The following is a 20,626-nucleotide window of genomic DNA, read 5'->3' as shown; positions in this document are numbered from 1 at the left end:
TCAGTAAGATAAAGGATAACAGTGGTGAGAACACAGAAGGAACCCATTTGGTATGTTATCTGTTCTGTTTTTCTGCAAGAGGATTTCACACAGTCACATTTCCATGCCTTTTTCTGTATAGCTGAAAATGTTTTCAGGCAATACTCTTTGAATCTGCATCGGATTTGCAATCCTTCTACCAATGGATATAATTTCTCCCTATCTACTGTCTAGATCTCTCATGATTTTTGAATGCCTCAATCAAATCTCATTTCAATTAGTAGAACAGCTCAATCTTTATCTATCTATAAATGTAGTTGAAGTTCCTCATCTTTGGAGCCATTCTTCTGAATCTTTACTACACCCTTTCTAATCCCTTCACATCCTTCCAACAGTGTAGTGTCCAATGGTCAGTGAAATACTCCAGTTGAGGTCAAAACAATGATTTATGTATGTTTATCATAACTTCCTTACTTTCATACTCTGCCCCTATCCATAAAATTCAGCATCTTACATTTTCTTAACTGTTTTCTCAACCAGGTGTATTGTGTTCATTAGTTTGTGCATACATGCCTCCAAGTTCCTCATCTCTAGCTTTTAGGAATGCACCCTATATGTTGCCTCTGCTTGCTAATCCTACCAAAATGAAGTATGCACTTATTAAATTTCACCACCTAATTGACTGTCCATTCCAGCAGCCTATCCATGTTTCTTGAAGTTTATCTCAATTTACAGTTCACATACTTTCAAGTATTGTCATCTTTGGAAATTGTGCCTTTTATAACCAAGAACTGATCATTAATGTGTCAAAAAGAGAGCGGGTTAGATAGCATTGCTACATACTTTTCTTCTGTTGGAAAAGCATCCATTTACCAAAATATCTATCTATCACTCGGGTAATTTTGTAATCCTGCTGCTCCTGTCCCTTTTATTCCATGGAGACTAACTTGCTCACAAGCTTGAATGTGTAATTTTATCAAATCAATCATGTGGCTCAAAGATTGGTATGAGAGAAATTGGTTTGAATTCTTGATACATTGACACCAGTACTAGGGAAGAAAGGAGCTGTTCATGTGGGAACATGGTGAAACATGTTGGTTTAGAGACCCAGCAAATTACTTAGCTGTAAATAGGGCTTTGAACTAAATAGTTGGGGGGGAGGTGAACTAGGTTTGGTTGCATAGAAAATGAGGGGTAAAGGAGAAGGTAGAACTGCAGCTTACTGATGGGACTGATTGTTACCAGAAAATAAAAGAAAGGGACAGAATGTTTGAATGTCATATTGCACCAAGGAATTCTAAGCGTGCAGGGAAATTTAACAATATAACAAACTTGAAGGATCTGTATCTTAAGGCACAAAACATTTAGAATAAGGTAGATGAACTGCCACTATGAATCAGTGTAAATTAATATAATCTCACAGCCATTAGAGAAACATGGTTATAAGGAGATGAAAACTGGAAGCTTAACATTCGGGGATATTTGATCTTTTGGAGAAACAGGAGAGATGGAAAAGTGGGTGGAGTAGCACTGTAAGAGATGAAATGGGACAGTTGTGAAAAGTGGTCTCTGCTTGGATGATCCAGAGTCCATTTGGGCTGAGGCAAAAATCAGCAAGGGAAAGGAGACATTGGCTACTGCTTGGGAGTCCTACCAAAGTGTGGGAAAGGGTAAACATCAAATAATGGCATGTAAAAAGAATGAATCAATAATTATGGCTTTAATCTTGATTGGGTTAATCAATTTGGAAAAGATAGCTGTGACAACAAATTCATTGAGTGCATTAATGATAGCTTTCTAGAGTATTATGCCATGGGCCCAACCAGAAACCAGGCTATCTTGGATCTGTTAGGTTGAATAAATTAACTCTAATTAAAAGATCCCTTGGGAAGTACTGATCATAAGCATGATAGTATTTAATATTTAGTTCGAGTGAGAAACATTCGTCGGAAACAACTATGTTTAACTTTAAATAAAGGGAATTACAATGAAATGAGGATAGAGTTAGCTAAAGTGAACTGTGCAGATAGATTAGCAGGAATGACAGTAAGCAAGCAGTGGCAGACTGTAAAGTAATTTATGACTCTCGCCAAATACATGTCCCAGTAAGAAGGAGAAATTCTAAGTGAGGGATAAACCAACCATGCATACTCAAGAAAATTTTGGAAAGCTTTAAATTGAATGCAAAATTATTTTAAGGAGACAAAAGTCAGTGATAGCCCTCAAGACTGAGATAAATTAAGAAGCCTGCAAAGGACGGCTAATACATAACAAAGCCAGAGAAAATAAACTGCCAGGGCAAACGAGCAAGGAATATAAAAACCAACAATAAGGTCTTCCATAAATATATAAGGAGGAAGGAGAGGTAAAAGTGAACATGTGCCCTTTGATAAATTAATCTGGGGAGATAGTTTTGGGGAGCAAGGAAAAGATCAAAGCAGCTAAACAGATATTTTAAGTTAGCAAGTTTTGAGAAGATTTTTAGCTCAGGTTGAGGTTTTGTGTGCAGGTTTGCTCGCTGAGCTGGAAGGTTTGGTTTCAGACGCTTCATCACCATACTAGGTAACCTCTTCAGTGAGCCTCTGGATGAAGCACTGGTGGTGTAGCCCACTTTCAATTTATGTTTGGATTTTTTTGGGTTGATGGTGTCATTTTCTGCCCCTTTTCTTAGGGGGTGGTAAATGGGATGCAAGTCAATATGTTTGTTGATAGAGTTCCGAATGGAATGCCGTGCTTCTAGGAATTGTTGTGCGTGTCTCTATTTGGCTCGTCCTAGAATGGATGTGTTGTCCCAGTCAATGTGGTGTCCTTCATTTGTATGTAAGGATACTCGTGAGAGTGGGTCATGTCTTTTTGTGGCTAGTTTTCTGCCTGTTTGTCCAATGTAGTGTTTGTTACAGTTAGATTAGATTAGATTACTTACAGTATGGAAACAGGCCCTTCGGCCCAACAAGTTCACACCGCCCCGGCGAAGCACAACCCACCCATTCCCCTACATTTACCCCTTTACCTAACACTACGGGCAATTTAGCATGGCCAATTCACCTGACCTGCACATCTTTGGACTGTGGGAGGAAACCGGAGCACCCGGAGGAAACCCACGCAGACACGGGGAGAACGTGCAAACTCCACACAGTCAGTCGCCTGAGGCGGGAATTGAACCCAGGTCTCTGGCGCTGTGAGGCAGCAGTGCTAACCACTGTGCCACCGTGCTGCCCTCTTGCAAGCTATTTTGTAAATGGCATTAGTTTTGCTTGTTGTCTGTTTTGGGTCATTCAGGTTCATTAGCTGCTGTTTTTGTGTGATAATTGCTTCTGTCATTCAATATTTGGTCTGTATGTGTTGTTTTCCTGTAGACACTCGTGAACAGCCTCATCAAACTAGCGTCTACAGGAAAACAACACATGCAGACCAAATTTTGAACGACAGAAGCAATCATCCAAACACCACAAACAAAGCTGCATTAGAACATTATTTCAACTAGCCACCACGCACTGTAGCACAGAGGAAAATCACCTATACAGTGTATTCAAAAAGAATGGGTACCCAATGAACACACACCGCCGATTTCTCAGCAACAAACCCAAACAAGCAAACAAAACGTGTCCAGGAACCCTAGCCACTCTCCCCTACATCAAAGACATCTCGGAAATGACTGCCAGACTACTCAGACCCCTTAGCATCAATGGGAGCCCACAAACCCACCAACACAGTAAAACAGCAACTCATGAACTTGAAAGACCCTATACAGACAGCAAGCAAAAATAATGTCATTTACAAAATAGCTTGCATGAACATAACAAACACTACATTGGATAAACAGGCAGAAACTAGCCAACAGGATACATGAACACCAACTAGCCACAAAAAGACACGACCCACTCTCACTAGTATCCTTACATATGGATGAGGAAAGACAGCAGTTGGACTGGAACAACACATCCATCCTAGGTCAAGCCAAAGAGAAAGAGACACGAGGATTCCTAGGGTGCTGGTTGGAATGCCATGCTTCTATCAACAAACACATTGACTTGGATGCCATTTATCACCCCCTGAGAAAAAGAACAGGAAATGGAGTCACCATAGGAAATGACACCACCCAAGAAAACCCAAACATATAAATAGAAAGCAGGAATTTTCAGCATTGCTTCGTGTGAGGTCCACTGAAGATGTTACCTAGTAAGGTAACAAAACGTCTGGAAATGAACCTTTTAGCTCAGCGAGCAAACCTGGATCCATAATATAAATTGTACCTAATTGTGCAAAATGTTGGTGAAATAATGGTCTTTCAGTTTGTTGCATATGTAGCACTTAATAATTGCAGATATAGTTCAGCTACATTAACAGCATTTATTCTAGAAGTCATATGACTGTGACAAGGAGACAAATGCAATATAGGACAATAGGAATAGGGAGAGAGAACAGTTAAATGCGTGGCTACAGGGATGGTGCAGGAGGGAGGGATTCTGGTTTCTGGATAACTGGGGTTCTTTCTGGCGAAGGTGGGACCTCTAAACAGGATGGTCTACACCTGAATCTGAGGGGCACCAGTATCCTTGGGGGGAGGTTTGCTAGTGCTCTTGGGGGGGTTAAACTAACTCTGCAGGGGCATAGGAACCTAGACTGTAGCTTTAGGGTGCAGGACCTGGAGAGTAGGGAGGTTAAGAACATGGCATCAATCTCAAAGGAGGGTGCCTGTAAACAGGAAAGTGGTTTGAAGTGTGTATACTTCAATTCAAGAAGTATACGAAATAAGGTGAACTTGCAGCGTGGGTTGGTACCCACGTGGGTTGGGATTTCGATGTTGTGGCTATTACGGAGACATGAGTAGAACAGGGACAGGATTGGCTGTTGCAGGTTCCAGGGTTTAAATGTTTTAGTAGGGTCAGAGGTGGGGGTAAAAGAGGGGGAGGTGTGGCATTGCTTGTCAAAGATAGTATTACAGTGGTGGAAAGGACAATGGAGGAAGACTTGCCATCTGAGGTAGTTTGGGCTGAGGTTAGGAATAGGAAAGGTGAGGTCACCCTGTTAAGAGTTTTCTACAGGCCTCCTAACAGTCCTAGAGACGTAGAAGAAAGGATTGCGAGGATGATTCAGGAGAAGAGTAAAAGTAATAGGGTGGTTGTTATGGGGTCTTTAACTTTCCTGATATTGACTGGGAAAGCTATAGCTCGAGTTCGTTAGATGGGTCGGTGTTTGTCCAATGTGTGCAGGAGGGTTTCCTGACACAATATGTGGACAGGCCAGCAAGAGGTGAGGCCATACTGGATTTGGTTCTGGGTAACGAACCAGGCCAGGTGTTAGAATTGGAGGTAGGTTAGCACTTAGAGGGCAGTGACCACAACTCGGTGACTTTTACTCTAGTGATGGAGAGGGATAAGTGTGCGTTGCAGGGCAAGAGTTATAGCTGGGGGCAGGGAAATTATGATGCGGTGAGGCACGACTTAGGATGCGTGCCTTGGAAAAGTAGGCTTCAAGGCAAGGGCGCAATTGATATGTGGAGCTTGTTCAAGGAGCAACTATTGAGTGTCCTTGATAAGTATGTACCAGTCAGGCAGGGAGGAAAGGGTCGTGTGAGGGAGCCGTGGTTTAATAAGGAATTGGAATCCCTTGTTAAAGGGAAGAGGGCGGCCTATGTAAAGATGAGGCGTGAAGGTTCAATTGGGGCGATTGAGAGTTATAAGGTAGCCAGGAAGGATCTGAAGAGAGAGCTAAGTGCAGCGAGGAGGGGACATGAAAAGTCCTTAGTTGGTAGGATTAGGGAAAACCCAAAGGCTTTCTATAGGTATATCAGGAATAAAAGAATGACTATGGTAGGAATAGGTCCAGTCAAGGATAGTAGTGGAAAGTTGCGTGTGGAGGCTGAAGAGATTGGGCAGACACTGAATGAACACTTTTCGTCAGTATTCACTCAGGAACAGGATATTGTTGCCGATGTGAATACTGAGTCACAATTAATTAGAATGGACAGCTTTGAGGTCTGTAGGGAAGAGGTGTTGGAAATTCTGGAAAGGGTGAAAATAGATAAGTCCCCTGGGCCTGATGGCATTTATCCTAGGATTCTCTGGGAAGCAAGGGAGGAGATTGCAGAGCCTTTGGCCTTGATTTTTATGTCCTCGTTGTCTACAGGAATAGTGCCAGAAGACTGGAGGATAGCAAATGTGGTTCCCAATGTGTTTCCCTTGTTCAAGAAGGGGAGTAGGGATAACCATAGTAACTATAGGCCGGTGAGCCTCACTTCTGTTGTGGGCAAAGTCTTAAAGAGAATTGTAAGGGATAGGATTTATGAACATCTGGGTAGAAATAATGTGATCAAGGATAATCAGCATGGTTTTGTGAAGGGCAGGTCGTGCCTCACAAACCTAATTAAATTCTTTGAGAAGGTGACTAAGGAGGTGGACGAGGGTAAAGCGGTAGCTGTGGTGTATATGGATTTTAGTAAGGTGTTTGATAAGGTTCCCCATGGTAGGCTACTGCAAATAATACGGAGGTATGGCATTGAGGGTGAGTTGGAGGTTTGGATTTGGAATTGGCTGGCTGGAAGAAGACAGAGGGTAGTAGTTGATGGTAAAGGTTCATCTTGGAGTGTAGTTACTAGCGGTGTTCCGCAAGGATCTGTTTTGGGACCGTTGCTGTTTGTCATTTTTTATAAATGACCTGGAGGAGGGGCTAGAAGGTTGGGTGAGCAAGTTTGCGGATGATACGAAAGTCGGTGGAGTTGTTGACAGTGAGGAAGGATGTGTCAGGTTACAGTGGGATATAGATAAGCTGCAGAGTTGGGCAGAAAGGTGGCAAATGGAGTTCAGTGTGGGTAAGTGTGAGGTGATTCACTTTGGTATGAGTAACAAGAAGATGGGGTACTGGGCTAATGGTCGGATACTTGGTAGTGTGGATGAGCAGAGGGATCTTGGTGTCCATGTACACAGATCTCTGAAAGTTGCCACCCAGGTTATTAGTGTGGTGAAGAAGGCATGGCGTACTGGCTTTTATTGGTAGAGGAATTGAGTTCCGGAGCCCTGAGGTCATGTCGCAGTTGTAAAAGACTCTGGTGCGGCCGCATCTGGAGTATTGTGTGCAGTTTTGGTAGCCATACTGTAGGAAGGATGTGGAGGCACTGGAACGGGTGCAGAAGAGGTTTACCAGGATGTTGCCTGGTATGGTAGGAAGATCGTATGAGGAAAGGCTGAGGCACTTGGGGCTTTTCTCATTGGAGAAAATAAGGTTTAGGGGTGACTTGATAGAGGTGTACAAGATGATTAGGGGTTTAGATAGGGTTGACAATGAGAACCTTTTTCCACGTATGGAGTCAGCTATTACGAGGGGGCATAGCTTTAAATTAAGGGGTGGTAGGTATAGGACAGATGTTCGGGGTAGATTCTTTACTCAGCGAGTTGTGAGTTCATGGAATGCCCTGCCAGTAGCAGTGGTGGACTCTCCCTCTTTATGGGCATTTAAACGGGCATTGCATAGGCATATGGAGGATAGTGGGCTAGTGTAGGTTAGGTGGGCTTGGATCGGCGCAACATCGAGGGCCAAAGGGCCTGTACTGCGCTGTGTTGTTCTATGTTCTATATGTATATAGATTGTAATTGTCCTCATGAGAACTTAACATTTTGTATTTTCTATGCTCCAGATAATTCCAACAGGAGGAAACATTCTATTTAGAGTTGTCTTTCTGCCCACTGAAGAAGGAAATGTGCAAAGTTCTTTATTTATAAACACTTCTACCCATGGGACTCTTTCATATCAGGTTGGTATATGGACTTAATTCTAAAGTTTTCCTTCTAATGTGTTGACGAGATCTAGGTGTAGCTGCTGTATTACACAACTTCATAATATAACACTAAGTATAAGACATAGGAGTGGAAGTAAGGCCATTCGGCCCATCGAGTCCACTCCGCCATTCAATCATGGCTGATGCGCATTTCAGCTCCACTTGCCAGCGTTCTCCCCGTAGCCCTTAATTCCTCTAGACAACAAGAACCTATCAATCTCGGATGCAACATTTTGTACTGCTGTTTAAAGATTTTTTGGTAGAGGTATGAAATAAAAAAAAATCAAATGGTTCATTTCGCTTGTCTTCACAATGGACACTATGTACAAGTCTCTTGGTAAATGGAGTTTAGCTTCTGTACTGCTTAGCAGTTATTGGCCAAATCTGTTCAGACTTTATACAGACACAGTGTGCATGGTTCAGGTATAAAGTTCAAATTCTGCATTTGACTCATCCCTGAAAGACAATATTGTAAAGTAAAAGTGAAGGGGGGGTAGGTAGGTGAAAAACTGGAAGGGTTAAAAATTGATAAAGGGGAGGCATTAAAAAAAGATGGTTGCACTTTCCTAAGTCACAAGTTCTGAACAGGACATATCCAAAGATGCTGAGGGTAGAAAGGTAGGAATCAAGGTATTGGCCATAATCTTCTAATCTCCCTTTAATAGAGAGATGTGAGAGGATTGGAGAGTTGCAAATAGAGTCAAGGATTTAGAAATATAAAGCACAGAAACAGACCCTTTGGTTCAACTTGTCCATGCCGACCAGTTATTTCAACCCAATCTCTAGTCCCACCTGCCAGTATCTGGCCCATATCTCTCTAAACCCTTCCTATTCTGATACCCATCCAGATGCCTTTTAAATGTTGCCATTGCACTAGTCTCCACCACTTCCTCTGGCAGCCCATTCCACACATGTGGAATCTTTTCACACATCTTTTATACCTTTCCCCAACCTCTATAAGGTCACCTATCAAACTCAGATGCTTCAGGGAAAACAGCCCTAGCCTATTCAACCTCTCCCTATAGCTCAAATTCTCCAACCCTGGCAGCATCCTTGTAAATCTTTTCTGAACACTTTCAAGCTTCACAACATCCTTCTAATAAGGAGGAGACCAGAATTGCACGCAATATTCCAACAGTGGCCTAAACAATGACCTGTACATGACCTTCCAACTCCTATACTCAAAGCTCTGACCAATAAAGAAAAGCATACCTAACACCACCTTCACTATCCTATCTATCTGCGACTCTACTTTCAAGGAGCTATGAACCTGCTCTCCAAGGTCTCTTTGTTAAGCAACACTCCCTCGGACCTTACTATTAAGTGTAAAGGTCCTGTTAAGATTTCCTTTCCCAAAATGCAGCACCTCGCATTTATCTGAATTAAACTCTATCTGCTACTTCTCAGCCCATTGACCCATCTGATCACGATCCCATTGTAATCTGTGGTAACCTTCTTTGCTGTCCACTACTCCTCCAATTTTGGTGTCATCTGCAAACTTGTTAACTACCACTTATGCTCACATCCAAATTATTTATATAAATGATGAAAGGCAGTGGACCTAGCACTGATCCTTGTGGCACTCCACTGGTCACAGGCCTCCAGTTTGAAAAACAGCCCTCCACCGCCACCACCACCACCACCTTCTGTCATCGACCTTTTTGAGACAGTTCTGTATCCAAATGGCTAGTTCTCCCTGTATTCCATGAGATCTAACTTTGCTAACCAGTCTCCCATGGGGACTCTTGTCGAAAGCCTGACTGAAGTCCAAATAGATCACATTCACCGCTCTGCCCTCAGCAATCCTCTTTGTTACTTCAAAAAACTCAATCAAGTTTGTGAGACGTGATTTCCCATGTGCAAAGCCATGCTGACAATCCCTAATCAGTCCTTGCCTTTCCAAATACAAGTACGTTCTGTCCCACAGGATTTCCAGCAACTTGCCCACTGCCGATGTCAGGCTCACTGGTCTATAGTTCCCTGGCTTGTCCTTACGATCTTTCTTAAATAGTGGCACAACGTTACCCAACCTCCTGTCTTCCGGCACCTCACCTGTGACTATCGATGATACAAATATCTCAGCAAGAGGCCCAGCAATCACTTCTCTAGCTTCCCACAGAGTTCTAGGGTACACCTGATCAGGTCCTGGGGATTTATCCACATTTATGCATTTCAAGACTTCCAGCACTTCCTCCTCTGTAATATGGACTCTTTTTTTTCAAGATATCACCATCTATTTCCCTACGTTCTATATCTTAAATGTCCTTTTCCACAGTAAACACTGATGCAAGATACGCATTTAGTATCTTCCCCATCTCCTGCAGCTCCACACAAAGGCTGCCTTGCTGATCTTTGAGGGGCCCTATTCTCTCCCTAGTTAGATTAAGGGCAAAAGGGTATTTGTAAAAACTGAGTACTCCTTAACTCTATTTGCCAAAGCTATCTCATGCCCCCTTTTTTGCCCTCCTGATTTCCCTCAAGTATATTTCCCTACTGCCTTTATACTCTTCTAAGGATTCCCTCGATCTATCCTGTCTATACCTGACGTATGCTTTCTCCTTTTTCTTAACCAAACCCTCAATTTATTTAGTCATCCAGCATTCCCTATACCTACCAACCTTTCCTTTCACCCTAACAGGAATATACTCTCTGGACTCTCATTATCTCATTTCTGAAGGCTTCCCATTTTTCAGCTGTCCCTTTTACCTGTGAACATCTGCTCTTAGCTGAGTGTCTTGGGGGTCAGTGTTCAAAGCACACTTGCCACCTGAATACTCCAGCTAGGAGTAATAGAATAGGATCTTGGGTCTATTTTGTTGGTTTTTAGAACTGGGGCCATGATTAAGAGGGACGGCTGGGGGCATTCTTATTGTGCCACTAGAGGTGAAATTCTTGGGCCGCCGCAAGATGAATAAAAGTGAAAGCAATTGCCAAGAATGTTTTCATTTGTCAAGACCGAAAGTCGGAGGTTCGAAGACTATCAGATACCGTCATAGTTCCGACCATAAACAATGCCGACTAGTGATCCGGCATTATTCCCGTGCCCCCCCGCCCAAGCAGCTTCCGGGAAACTCAAGTCTTTGGCTCCCAGTGGGAGTATGGTTTCATAACTGAAACGTAAAGGAATTGATGGAAGGGCAGCACCGGGAGTGGAGCCTGTGGCTTAATTTGACTCAACACGGGAAACCTCACCCGGCCCGGACACGGAAAGGAAAGGATTGACAGATCGATAGTGTGCTCTCTATTTTGTGGGTGGTGGTGCATGGCCGTTCTTAGTGAAGCGATTGAGGATTTAAGGATCAAGTTGGAAATCAAAGACCAGTGTGCTTTGACCTTGATGGTGGAAAGATTATTAGAATTTATTTTTTAACACTTTGTTCAGAAGATGTGCGTCAGCGTTCATTGCTCAGGCGCGGTTAAGCATCATAAACATTGTTGTATTTCTGGGGTGTCTCATAAGTCAGACCAAGTAAGGATATCTTTTTTTCCTTAAAAGACACTACTGAACCATATTGGATTTTTGGAATAGTTGACAGTGGTTACAGATCCCCATTGAAAAGGCTTTTTATTTCAAATTTATAGTATTGAATTCAAATTCTACCATTTTTCATTCTGATCATGGAGGGCAAAATGAGCAGGTACTTGGAGCAATGTTTTCAGCCTCTGGGATCTTTGTTCTTGATCATGGCTGATTTCCTTAAGGCTATCCCCATATGCCTTAATGCCGTCAGTAAGTAGGAATCTAGCGATGTCTGTCTTGAACTTAAAGGCTATGGATGTTCAGTCATTTTGGCTAGAGAATTCCAATGGTTTGATACCTTCTGAAGGAAGGCGTTCCTCCTTTTCTCAGGGGTAAATTACATGCCCCCTACTCTGACATTGTTAAAGGAACGCCAGTACAGATTTGCTAAAGAGAATCTCTGCGGACCAACTTGATTGAGATCTTTGAGGTAGTAAATGGTTGATGAGGGTAGTGAAGTTAATTTGGTCTGTATGTGCTTTCTAAAGTTTTAACTAAAGTGAAACATTATAGATTTAATAACGATTTGAAGTCCGTGGAGTAAGAGTGACAGTGTCAGTACGAATACAAAGCTGACTTGGTGAGAAAACAGTGAAGTGAATGGAGGAAGGTATACAATGGTGTTTGCCAAATAATAACAGAACTACAACTTGGGTAAGCACATTTCATAACTTTGAAGACGACAAATTTGAAAATATTGTGAAATGTAAGAGGACAGTGGTAAATTTCAAGGGGACATAAATTGCCTTAAAGTGGGCAGACATCAATAGATGAGATTGATGTAGAGAAGCACGATGTAGTACTAATTTGATAGGCAGAGCAAAGAGAAGTGTTAGGAAGGCATTAAAGACCTTAGAGAGGGTGCCAGGATAAGGGACTTGAGCTCCAAGTAGAATCTTGAAGCTGGGCTATTCCCTTTAGAAAAGGTTGAGAGAAGAGTTGATAGGTGTTCAAAATCATGGGATGGGTCTGGGCAAAATATATAGAAATCTTTCCTGTTGAAGGAAGGGCCAAGAACCAGAAGGTGCAGATTTAATTAATTGGCAAAAGTACCAAAGGCATCATTAGACACATTTGTGTGCAGCAGATAGAGTCATAGATATGTACAGTACCGAAACAGACCCTTCAGTCCAACTTGTCCATACTGACCAGATATCCTAACCTATTCTAGTCCCATTTGCCAGCACTTTGCTCATATCCCTCTAACCTCTTCCTATTCATATATCCAGCCAGATGCCTTTTAAATTTTGTAATTGTACCAGCCTCCACAACTTCCTCCGGCAGCCCATTCCATACACGTACCACCCTCTGTGTGGAAAAGTTGCCACTTTGGTCTCTCTTATATCTTTCCCCTCTCACCCTAAACCTATGCCCTCTAGTTATAGACACCCCCACCCCAGGAAAAGGCCTTGTCTGTTTACCCTATCCATGCCCCTCTTGATTTCATAAACCTGTTAAGGTCACCCCTCAGCCTCTGATGCTCCAGGGAAAACAGCCCCAGCCTATTCAGCCTCTCCCTGTAGCTCAAACTCTCCATTCATGGCAATATTCTTGTAAATCTTTTCTTAATCCTTTCAAATTTTACAACATCCTTCCAATAGGAGGGAGACTCGAATTGCACACAGTATTCCAAAAGTGGCCTAACCAATGTTCTGTACAGCTGAAACATGACCACCCAACTCATGCTCAATACTCTGACCAATAAAGGAAAGTATGCCAAATCGCGCCTTCGCCATCCTATCTACCAGCAACTCTACTTTCAAGGAGCTATGAACCTGCACTCCAAGGTCTCTTTGTTCAGCATCATAATCTCACAACAGGTTTATTTGGAAGCACTAGCTTTTAGAACACTGATCCTTTCTGATGTTCACCCCAGTCCAACACTGGCTCCTCCACATCTTTGTTCAGCAACACTCCCTAGGACCTTACCATTAAGTGTTTCAGTCCTGCCCTGATATTGCCTTTCCAAAATGCAGCACCTTACATTTATCGAAATTAAATCCCATCTGCCACCCCTTGTCCCATTGGCCCATCTGATCAAGAGACCATTGTACACTGAGGTAACCTTTGCTGTCCACAACACTTCCAACTTTGGTGTCATCTGCAAACTTACTAACTGTACCTCCTATGTTCACATCCAAATCATTTATATAAATAATGAAAAGCAGTAGACCCAGTGCCTCCAGTCTAAAAGGCAACACTCCTCCAGTTCTGTATCGAAATGGCTATTTCTCCCAGTTTCATTGTGGTCTAACCTTGATAACCAGTCTCCCATGAGGAACCTTGTCAAACGCCTTACTGAAGTCCATTTGGATAACGTCCAACACTGTCCTAATCCATCCTCGTTACTCCATTACAAAACTTAATCAAGTTCATGAGAGATGATTTCCCACGCACAAAGCCATGTTGACTATCCCTAATCAGTCCTTGCCTTTCCAAATACATGCAAATCCTGTCCCACAAGATTCCCTCCAACTCACCCACCACCAATGTCAGGCTCACCTGTCTGTTCCTTGGCTTTTCCTTAACATGATGTGGTTCTGTTCGCCGAGCTGGGAATTTATCTTGCAAACGTTTCGTCCCCTGTCTAGGTGACATCCTCGGTGCTTGGGAGCCTCCTGTGAAGCGCTTCTGTGATGTTTCCTCCGGCATTTATAGTGACTTGTCTCTGCCGCTTCCAGTTGTCAGTTCCAGCTGTCCGCTGCAGTGGCCGGTATATTGGGTCCCGGTCGATGTGTTTGTTGATAGAGTCACCTAGACAGGGGACAAAACGTTTGCAAGACAAATTCCCAGCTTGGCGAACAGAACCACAACAATGAGCACCCGAGCTACAAATCTTCTCCCAAACTTTGAATTCCTTAACATCTTTCTTAAACAGTGGCACCACATTAGCCAACCTACAGTCTTCCAGCACCTCACCTGTGACTATCAATGATACAAATATCTCAGCAAGGGGCCCAGCAATCACTTCCCTAGCTTCCCACAGGGTTTAGGGTATATCTGATCAGGTCCTAGGGGATTTATCCACCTTTATGCATTTTTGGTTAGATTCTAGAATAAATTGGCAGAGAGAATGAGTTGAGACATTGAATTGTGACTTTCAATAAGGGATTGGGAAAATATCTGAAGAGAGTTTGTGTGGTTCCATGAACAGGGCAGGGGGTTAGATAAATTGCTCTTGCAGAACTCTGATACAGATGCAGTGAGCCATTGGCTTCATCTGTGCTGCAAGAATTTGATTATATAATTTCTTATTTGGACAAATGGATTTAACTGATGTTGAGAGATGCTGATGAAACTATGCTACTTACATGAGGAATATTTAATTACCATCTAAATTGATGTGTAAAGTGATCACATTACTAGGGGACAGCTATTGTGGAGGAATTGTTGCATCCTGCATGAGTTGATTCTTTTGGGGGTTTGGAGGAGGGGCAGTTTTGTGGTAGGGATGAGGTTAGCTTATTTGGTAATACATCAAACCTCTGCTAACTTCAATACTTAAAGTGCAAGAAGGGAAGGAAAGAGAAGAGCTATCAATGTGACCTAAATTCATTTTAAATTATTAAATATGCAGACTTTTCCACTTGCAAATTTAATTTCATTAATCGTTTAAGTTGATCTCTCAAAATCCCCTGATTTATTTAATATTTATTAAGTGTGTTTACAGAAATTAGTAATCTTGACAAGCAAATTTATTCTTTTTGAAACAGCCGCAATGAGTTATTTTAAAATTAAAAAGGAGAGTATGCTGAATGAAGGGAAATCAATTGTATAATTATATTGATATTTACTGATTGCTAAATTGTCCCTTTTCATTTCCTTTAATCTTAAATAAAGATGACTGGTGTTGGAGTTCCCATTCCCGAGCTGAGTGTGGATGACAAACTCCTCTTTTTTCCACGCATTCAAAATATTCAGGTTGGTGCATATGTACAAAGACAGTTAAGACTGAATAATTTTATACAAACTAAGTCAAAAACATTAGGATAAATTTATTAGCTGTATACTTGTTTACTGATAGTCAAAGTTCATTGTTTGTTTGTATTTAAATTGCTACTTTGCCTTCCATTGGAATCAGAACCTTTTCTCTTTGTTGATTGGAGGTGAAGTGGCTCTGAACTTAGTTTAGTTAAGATGATCTCTTTTCAATTTGATATGATTGATGTTGGATCAAAGTTGTACGGAAGTCAGTCCCACAGCACCAACACCTGCAGCAGGAAATCGCGTAATTACATGGCTGTTAAAGGGTGCAGCTTGCTGGTAAAAGGGTTAGTTTGTTTAATAAGGCATTAAACTGCTAGTTACAGAAATAGTCAATATACCAGAGAGGGAGGAAAGCTGTTTATACGGCCTTAAACTCATTTTGAATTATTGAATAAAGGGGAGGGTGTTTCATTCCAGTTTGAGACAGTGATCATTTGCTTTGTTAGAAAAAAAAGTCTTAAACTTCTTAAAAAAAACTCTAGAAAAGGTGTGTAAACATCTTCCATTTACTGCATATGTCCCAGAATCTGCCTTTATATGGTGCAAGTGTGTAATATGCAGAAGACCTTGAATGTTATTGGTGCCTTCTCTAAACTATGCAGTAGATACTTTGCTGACAGGAAAATCGTTGCTTAAGCATACCACCAGTTTGCTTCATGTTGTTTATATTCAAATTGTCAAAGATTTCTGAGAAGGGTGGGGGGAAAGAGAGGAGAATGATCTGGATTTCATGGTCTTGGTATAATTGCATCTGTTTGTTCTGTCCCGCTGTAAAGACATTTCCATCATGTCTTCTGAGAATGTAGTTGGGATTTCATCTGAGCATTTTGTTCCAAAACTGCAAAAAAAAAGGGAAATTGAGTTGGAGTCGTAAAATTATGCCTTTTGTCACAAAAATTAATGCTGTGGGAAAAGTAGCTTTAGTTTAAAACTTTCAGAATCTGGTGGTCAACATTAACGAATCATAGAATAGTTGCACCCCTAGAGGAGGCCTTTGGCCTGTCATGTCCATTCTGGCTCTCTGCAAGACACCAAAATTGGTGTGGTTGCAGAAAGTGAGGAAGATTGTCAAAGGATATAGAGAGATATAGATTGCAGATTTGGGCAGAGAAATGGCAGATGGAGTTTAATCTGATCAAATGACAGGTGATTCATTTTGGAAAATCAAATTCAGGTGTGAATTATACAACAAATGGCAGAATCCTCTGGAGCATTGGCATACAGAGGGTCAGAGTGCTTGGGTCCACAGATCCCTGAAAGTGGCAATATAGGTGGATAAGGTGGTCAAGAGGTCGGGCAGCATGCTTGCCTTCGTTGGCCTGGGTATGGCTATAAAAATTTTCAAGTTATGTTACAGCTGTAAAAAACTTCAGTTAGTTTAACATTTGGTATATAATGTGTAGTTGTGGTTGCCATACCACCAGAAGGATGTAGAGGGGCAGAGAAGATTTACCAGGATGTTACCTGGTCCAGAGAATTTTAGTTATGAGGAAAAGTTGGATAAACTCGGATTGTTCTCACTGGAAAGGCGGAGGCTAAGGAGTGACCTCAGAGGTCTCCAATATTATGAGGGGCACACACACGGTGGATAGTCAGAGGATTTTTCCCCAGGGTGGAAAGGTCAGCTGTAAGAAGGCACAGGTTCGGGATGAGTGTGTGAAAATTTAAGGGAGAAACACAGAGAAAATATATCAGAGGGTGGTGGCTACCTGGAATGCACGGTCAGTGGAGGTGGTGGAAGCAGGTACTTCAGCATGTGAACAGAAACATAAATACCGCATATGGGAACTAAGTAGTGGATCTAAATAAGGACTAGGAATTGGCTGAGGTTTGGTGGGCTGGAGGGCCTGTTCCTGTGCTGTATTGTGTTGTATATTGGATTCTTTGCTTAAATGTATAATAGAAAATCAGGTAGAAATTGAAAATGGAATAAATAACTTGCACAAATTTGAAAAAAGGGATATCTTTCATGAGCAAGATTATAATATTGCTCATTTCTCCAATGACTGAAATGATTCTAAAGCAGCAGTGGTAAGATCTTGTTGCATCTGAGCTGCTGGTGACTAAGTAAATCTTAAACAGAATCCGAAAATGTTGGTAATATTCAGCAGGGTCTACATAATCAAATAATTTAACCACACTTCCCCATTCCCCAACAGTCCCATGCTCCTTACCTGGTTAGAGACCATCACACATGTCTATACTGACAGCAAAAAATGAACCAGAAAATTTCCTCAGCATTCTTGGATGAATTCCAATTGGTCCAGGTGACTGACTTTATAAACCAGCCTTTCTAATATCTCTTCTGTCAATTTTTGGCTCATCCCATGCCTCAGTTACCTCGCCTTTCTCTCTGGCTTTCTCTTCCATTTTAAAGCAAGATGCAAAGTACTCAGTTAGCACCCCAGCTATATCCTTTGCCTCCATGTGTCAATCCACTTTTTGCCTAATCTCTCAACCTTCATAATACATTACAGCACAAATGAAGGCTATTCAACTTATCATGTCTGTACTTCTCATACTTTCCCACTTTATACCTATATTTGCTACATTTCTGCCCACTCAATTAAACTATCTAACCTTTTTTTTTGTAGCCTCTTCCATTCCTCTTCACTTATTTTCCAACCTGTCTTGGTATCATCTCCAAATTTGGCAACTATTCCTTCTGCCCTTTCATCCAAGTCATTTATATAAATTGTAAACTGTTGAACTCTCAATAATGATCCCTGTACACACCACTGAGTCATTTAGTGCCTATTCTCTGCTTCATTTTAGCCAGTCAATCTTCTATCCATGCCAATATGCCATCTATTATACTATGAGCTTTTATCTTCGACAATAACCTTTGATGTGGCACCTTACCAAATACCCTCTGGAAAGCTAAGTGTATTGCACCCACTGTTCCCTTGCATTTGGCTTTCCTGAAGGCAAGTACTGTCACAAGGAACTCCAGTAAGGTTGGTCAAGCATGATATATCTTTCACAGAATCATATTGAATCTGCCTGATAACCTTTAACTCAGTGTCTTGACATAATGTCTTTGATAGCAGTTCCTGTCTGGTACTGTTTCCTGTTTTCTGTCATCCTCACTTTTTGAACAAAGCAGTTGTAATTACTAGCTTCTAATTAGGGCATTCCTGAATCGAGGGAATTTTGGAAAATTAAAACTAATGTATCAAATATGTCACAACCACTTCTTTCAAGATCCTAGGATGAGGCCCATCAGGACCTGGGCATTTGCCAGATCACGGCTGCAACAGATTATTCCGTACAGCTTCTCTGATCATGTTCTTCCCTCCTTTCTGTTTCTTTGTTTATTGCTGTGTCTGGGATGCGACTTACATATTCTACATTGATCTTCATTATAGATAATCATTTCAATCCATCTGTCATTTCCTTATTTTCCTTTATTAATTCTTCGATTTCACTTTCTGTTCCGATGCTCACTATTAACTTTTTATTTAAATATTTATACAACCTCTTACTGCGTGTACTTGTATTTCTGCTGAGCCTTCTCACATACTGTAGTGGTCACTTTCTAATTAGTATTTTAGCCATTCTTTTTGTTTCTTTTAATATAAAAACAGCATGGTGGCTCAGTGGTTAACACTGCTGCCTCAGCACCAGGGACCTGGATTTGATTACACCCTCGGGTAACTGTCTTTGTGGCATTTGCATGTTTTCCCAAGTCTGCAAGGGTTTCCTCCCACAGCCCAAAGATATGCAGGTTCGGTGGATTGGCCATGCTAAATTACCCCGTCGTGTCCTGGGATATGTAGGCAAGGTGAATTAGCAATGGGAAATGCAGGGTTATAGGAATGGGGTTGGTTCTGGGTGTGATGCTCATTGGAGGGTTAGTATAGACTCGGTGGGCTGAATGGCCTCCTTCCAGGCTCTAGGGATTCTATGATAATATCTGATCCTCTGACCTGCCAACACTGCACAATGATATGCTGCTTCCTTTAATTTGATCCTATCTGTTGCATTTCCACTTGACCACAAATGCCTTCGTAATTCGCCTTTTTAAAATGTTATAAAGTAGTCTTGGAGCCCATCACAGTTCCTCAGTCTAAATATAAAATTCAGTCATGTTACGTCCACTGCCTCCTCTGGGTGCCTTCACTGTGTGATCATTTATTCACACTCATTGTGTAAGTCTAATATTGCCTGCTGTCTTGTTATCTTCAGAACATAATGTTCTAAGAAGCTATCCTGAAAAGATTTTATGAACTTTTCATCTGGTCTATCTTTGCCCATCTGACTTTTTCAGTCTATATTTAGATTAATATCTCCCACAATTATTGATGTGCTTTTCTGACAAGCTCACATTATTATTTCCACCTCTTCATGCTTACCCTATCTTGTGGTCGATATTGTTGGGCCATGGGGATGTGGCTGCATCCCACCCTGATAAAATACCCCATGCCTTCATCATTTTTTTATTTCTACCTGAACTGGTTTCATAATCTGAATTCCTGAACTGAGGCCATCCCCCTCTATTGTGCTCATACCATCACTAACTAACTGAACCCCCCCCCCCCTCGTTAATGCTTTCCTAGCTTCCTATTCTTTCTAAATATCCTGTCCCTTGAAGATTAAGATCCTAATTCATGTCTAGCTTCAGCCATGTCTCTGTGTAGTGGTTACCAGATTGTATGTACTCATTTCCATTTATGCTTTGTTTGTCTGTTTTGTTATGAATTCTATATGCATTCAGATACAAAACCTTTAGCTTTATCCTTCTCTTTGAATTCTAATCTTATGAGTTGGTTAATTCTCCAATTTGTTCTTCATTCACTGTCCCTTCCTGTTGCAGTATTTCATTTTGTATATTAAATCCTTTCCCTGTTACCTTGACTTTATCCTTTGATTTACTACATTTTCCTAAATTTGATCCCTTGCCCCCACTATTTAGTTGAATATCCTGTCTACTTTCCTAGTTGTAGGGTTGCAAAAATGCAGCCCCAGCACAATTCAAGTGGACAGCAGCCCATCTGTAAGTTCCTGCTTTTCCCAATATGTGTGCCAGTGCTCCACGAGCTGGAGCCCATTCTTCCCAGAGCAGTCTTTGAACCACGCATGTCTTTCTAACCTGATTTGCATTATGCACATGGTTTAGGTTATAATCCAAAGATCTGCAACTTTATTTGATGCCTAGCTCCTCACACTAACTATGCAGGACCACCTCCTTTTTCCTGTCTCTGTCTTTGAACACCTGAACACTGACCATATTTGACAACCAAACTATAAGAGGTGTGAATGCCTCAGAGTACGAAGAATCCAGATAACTCTTCCCCCTTCCAAGATGTGATGAAGTCTGTATAGGTCAGTCTCCAACTTAACTGTGAACCGCAACTGCGTGAGTT

The 20,626-nt window shown here is 41.6% G+C and overlaps 1 protein-coding gene across 4 annotated transcripts in view; it reads left to right on the top strand.

The window, feature by feature from the left end:
* tmem131l (transmembrane 131 like) overlaps positions 1–20,626 on the top strand; it is a 171,718-nt gene that overhangs the window by 58,454 nt on the left and 92,638 nt on the right. For all 4 annotated transcript variants that reach the window (XM_072577926.1, XM_072577034.1, XM_072578720.1 and 1 more), the window contains 2 exons: positions 7,613–7,729; positions 15,114–15,194. In XM_072577926.1, the coding sequence (XP_072434027.1) occupies positions 7,613–7,729; positions 15,114–15,194 (198 nt within the window). The remainder of the gene's footprint in view (positions 1–7,612; positions 7,730–15,113; positions 15,195–20,626) is intronic.

This window comes from Chiloscyllium punctatum, chromosome 1 (assembly GCF_047496795.1).
Source record: "Chiloscyllium punctatum isolate Juve2018m chromosome 1, sChiPun1.3, whole genome shotgun sequence".
NCBI lineage: Eukaryota > Metazoa > Chordata > Chondrichthyes > Orectolobiformes > Hemiscylliidae > Chiloscyllium > Chiloscyllium punctatum.
This window is presented reverse-complemented; position numbering and strand designations above follow the sequence as displayed.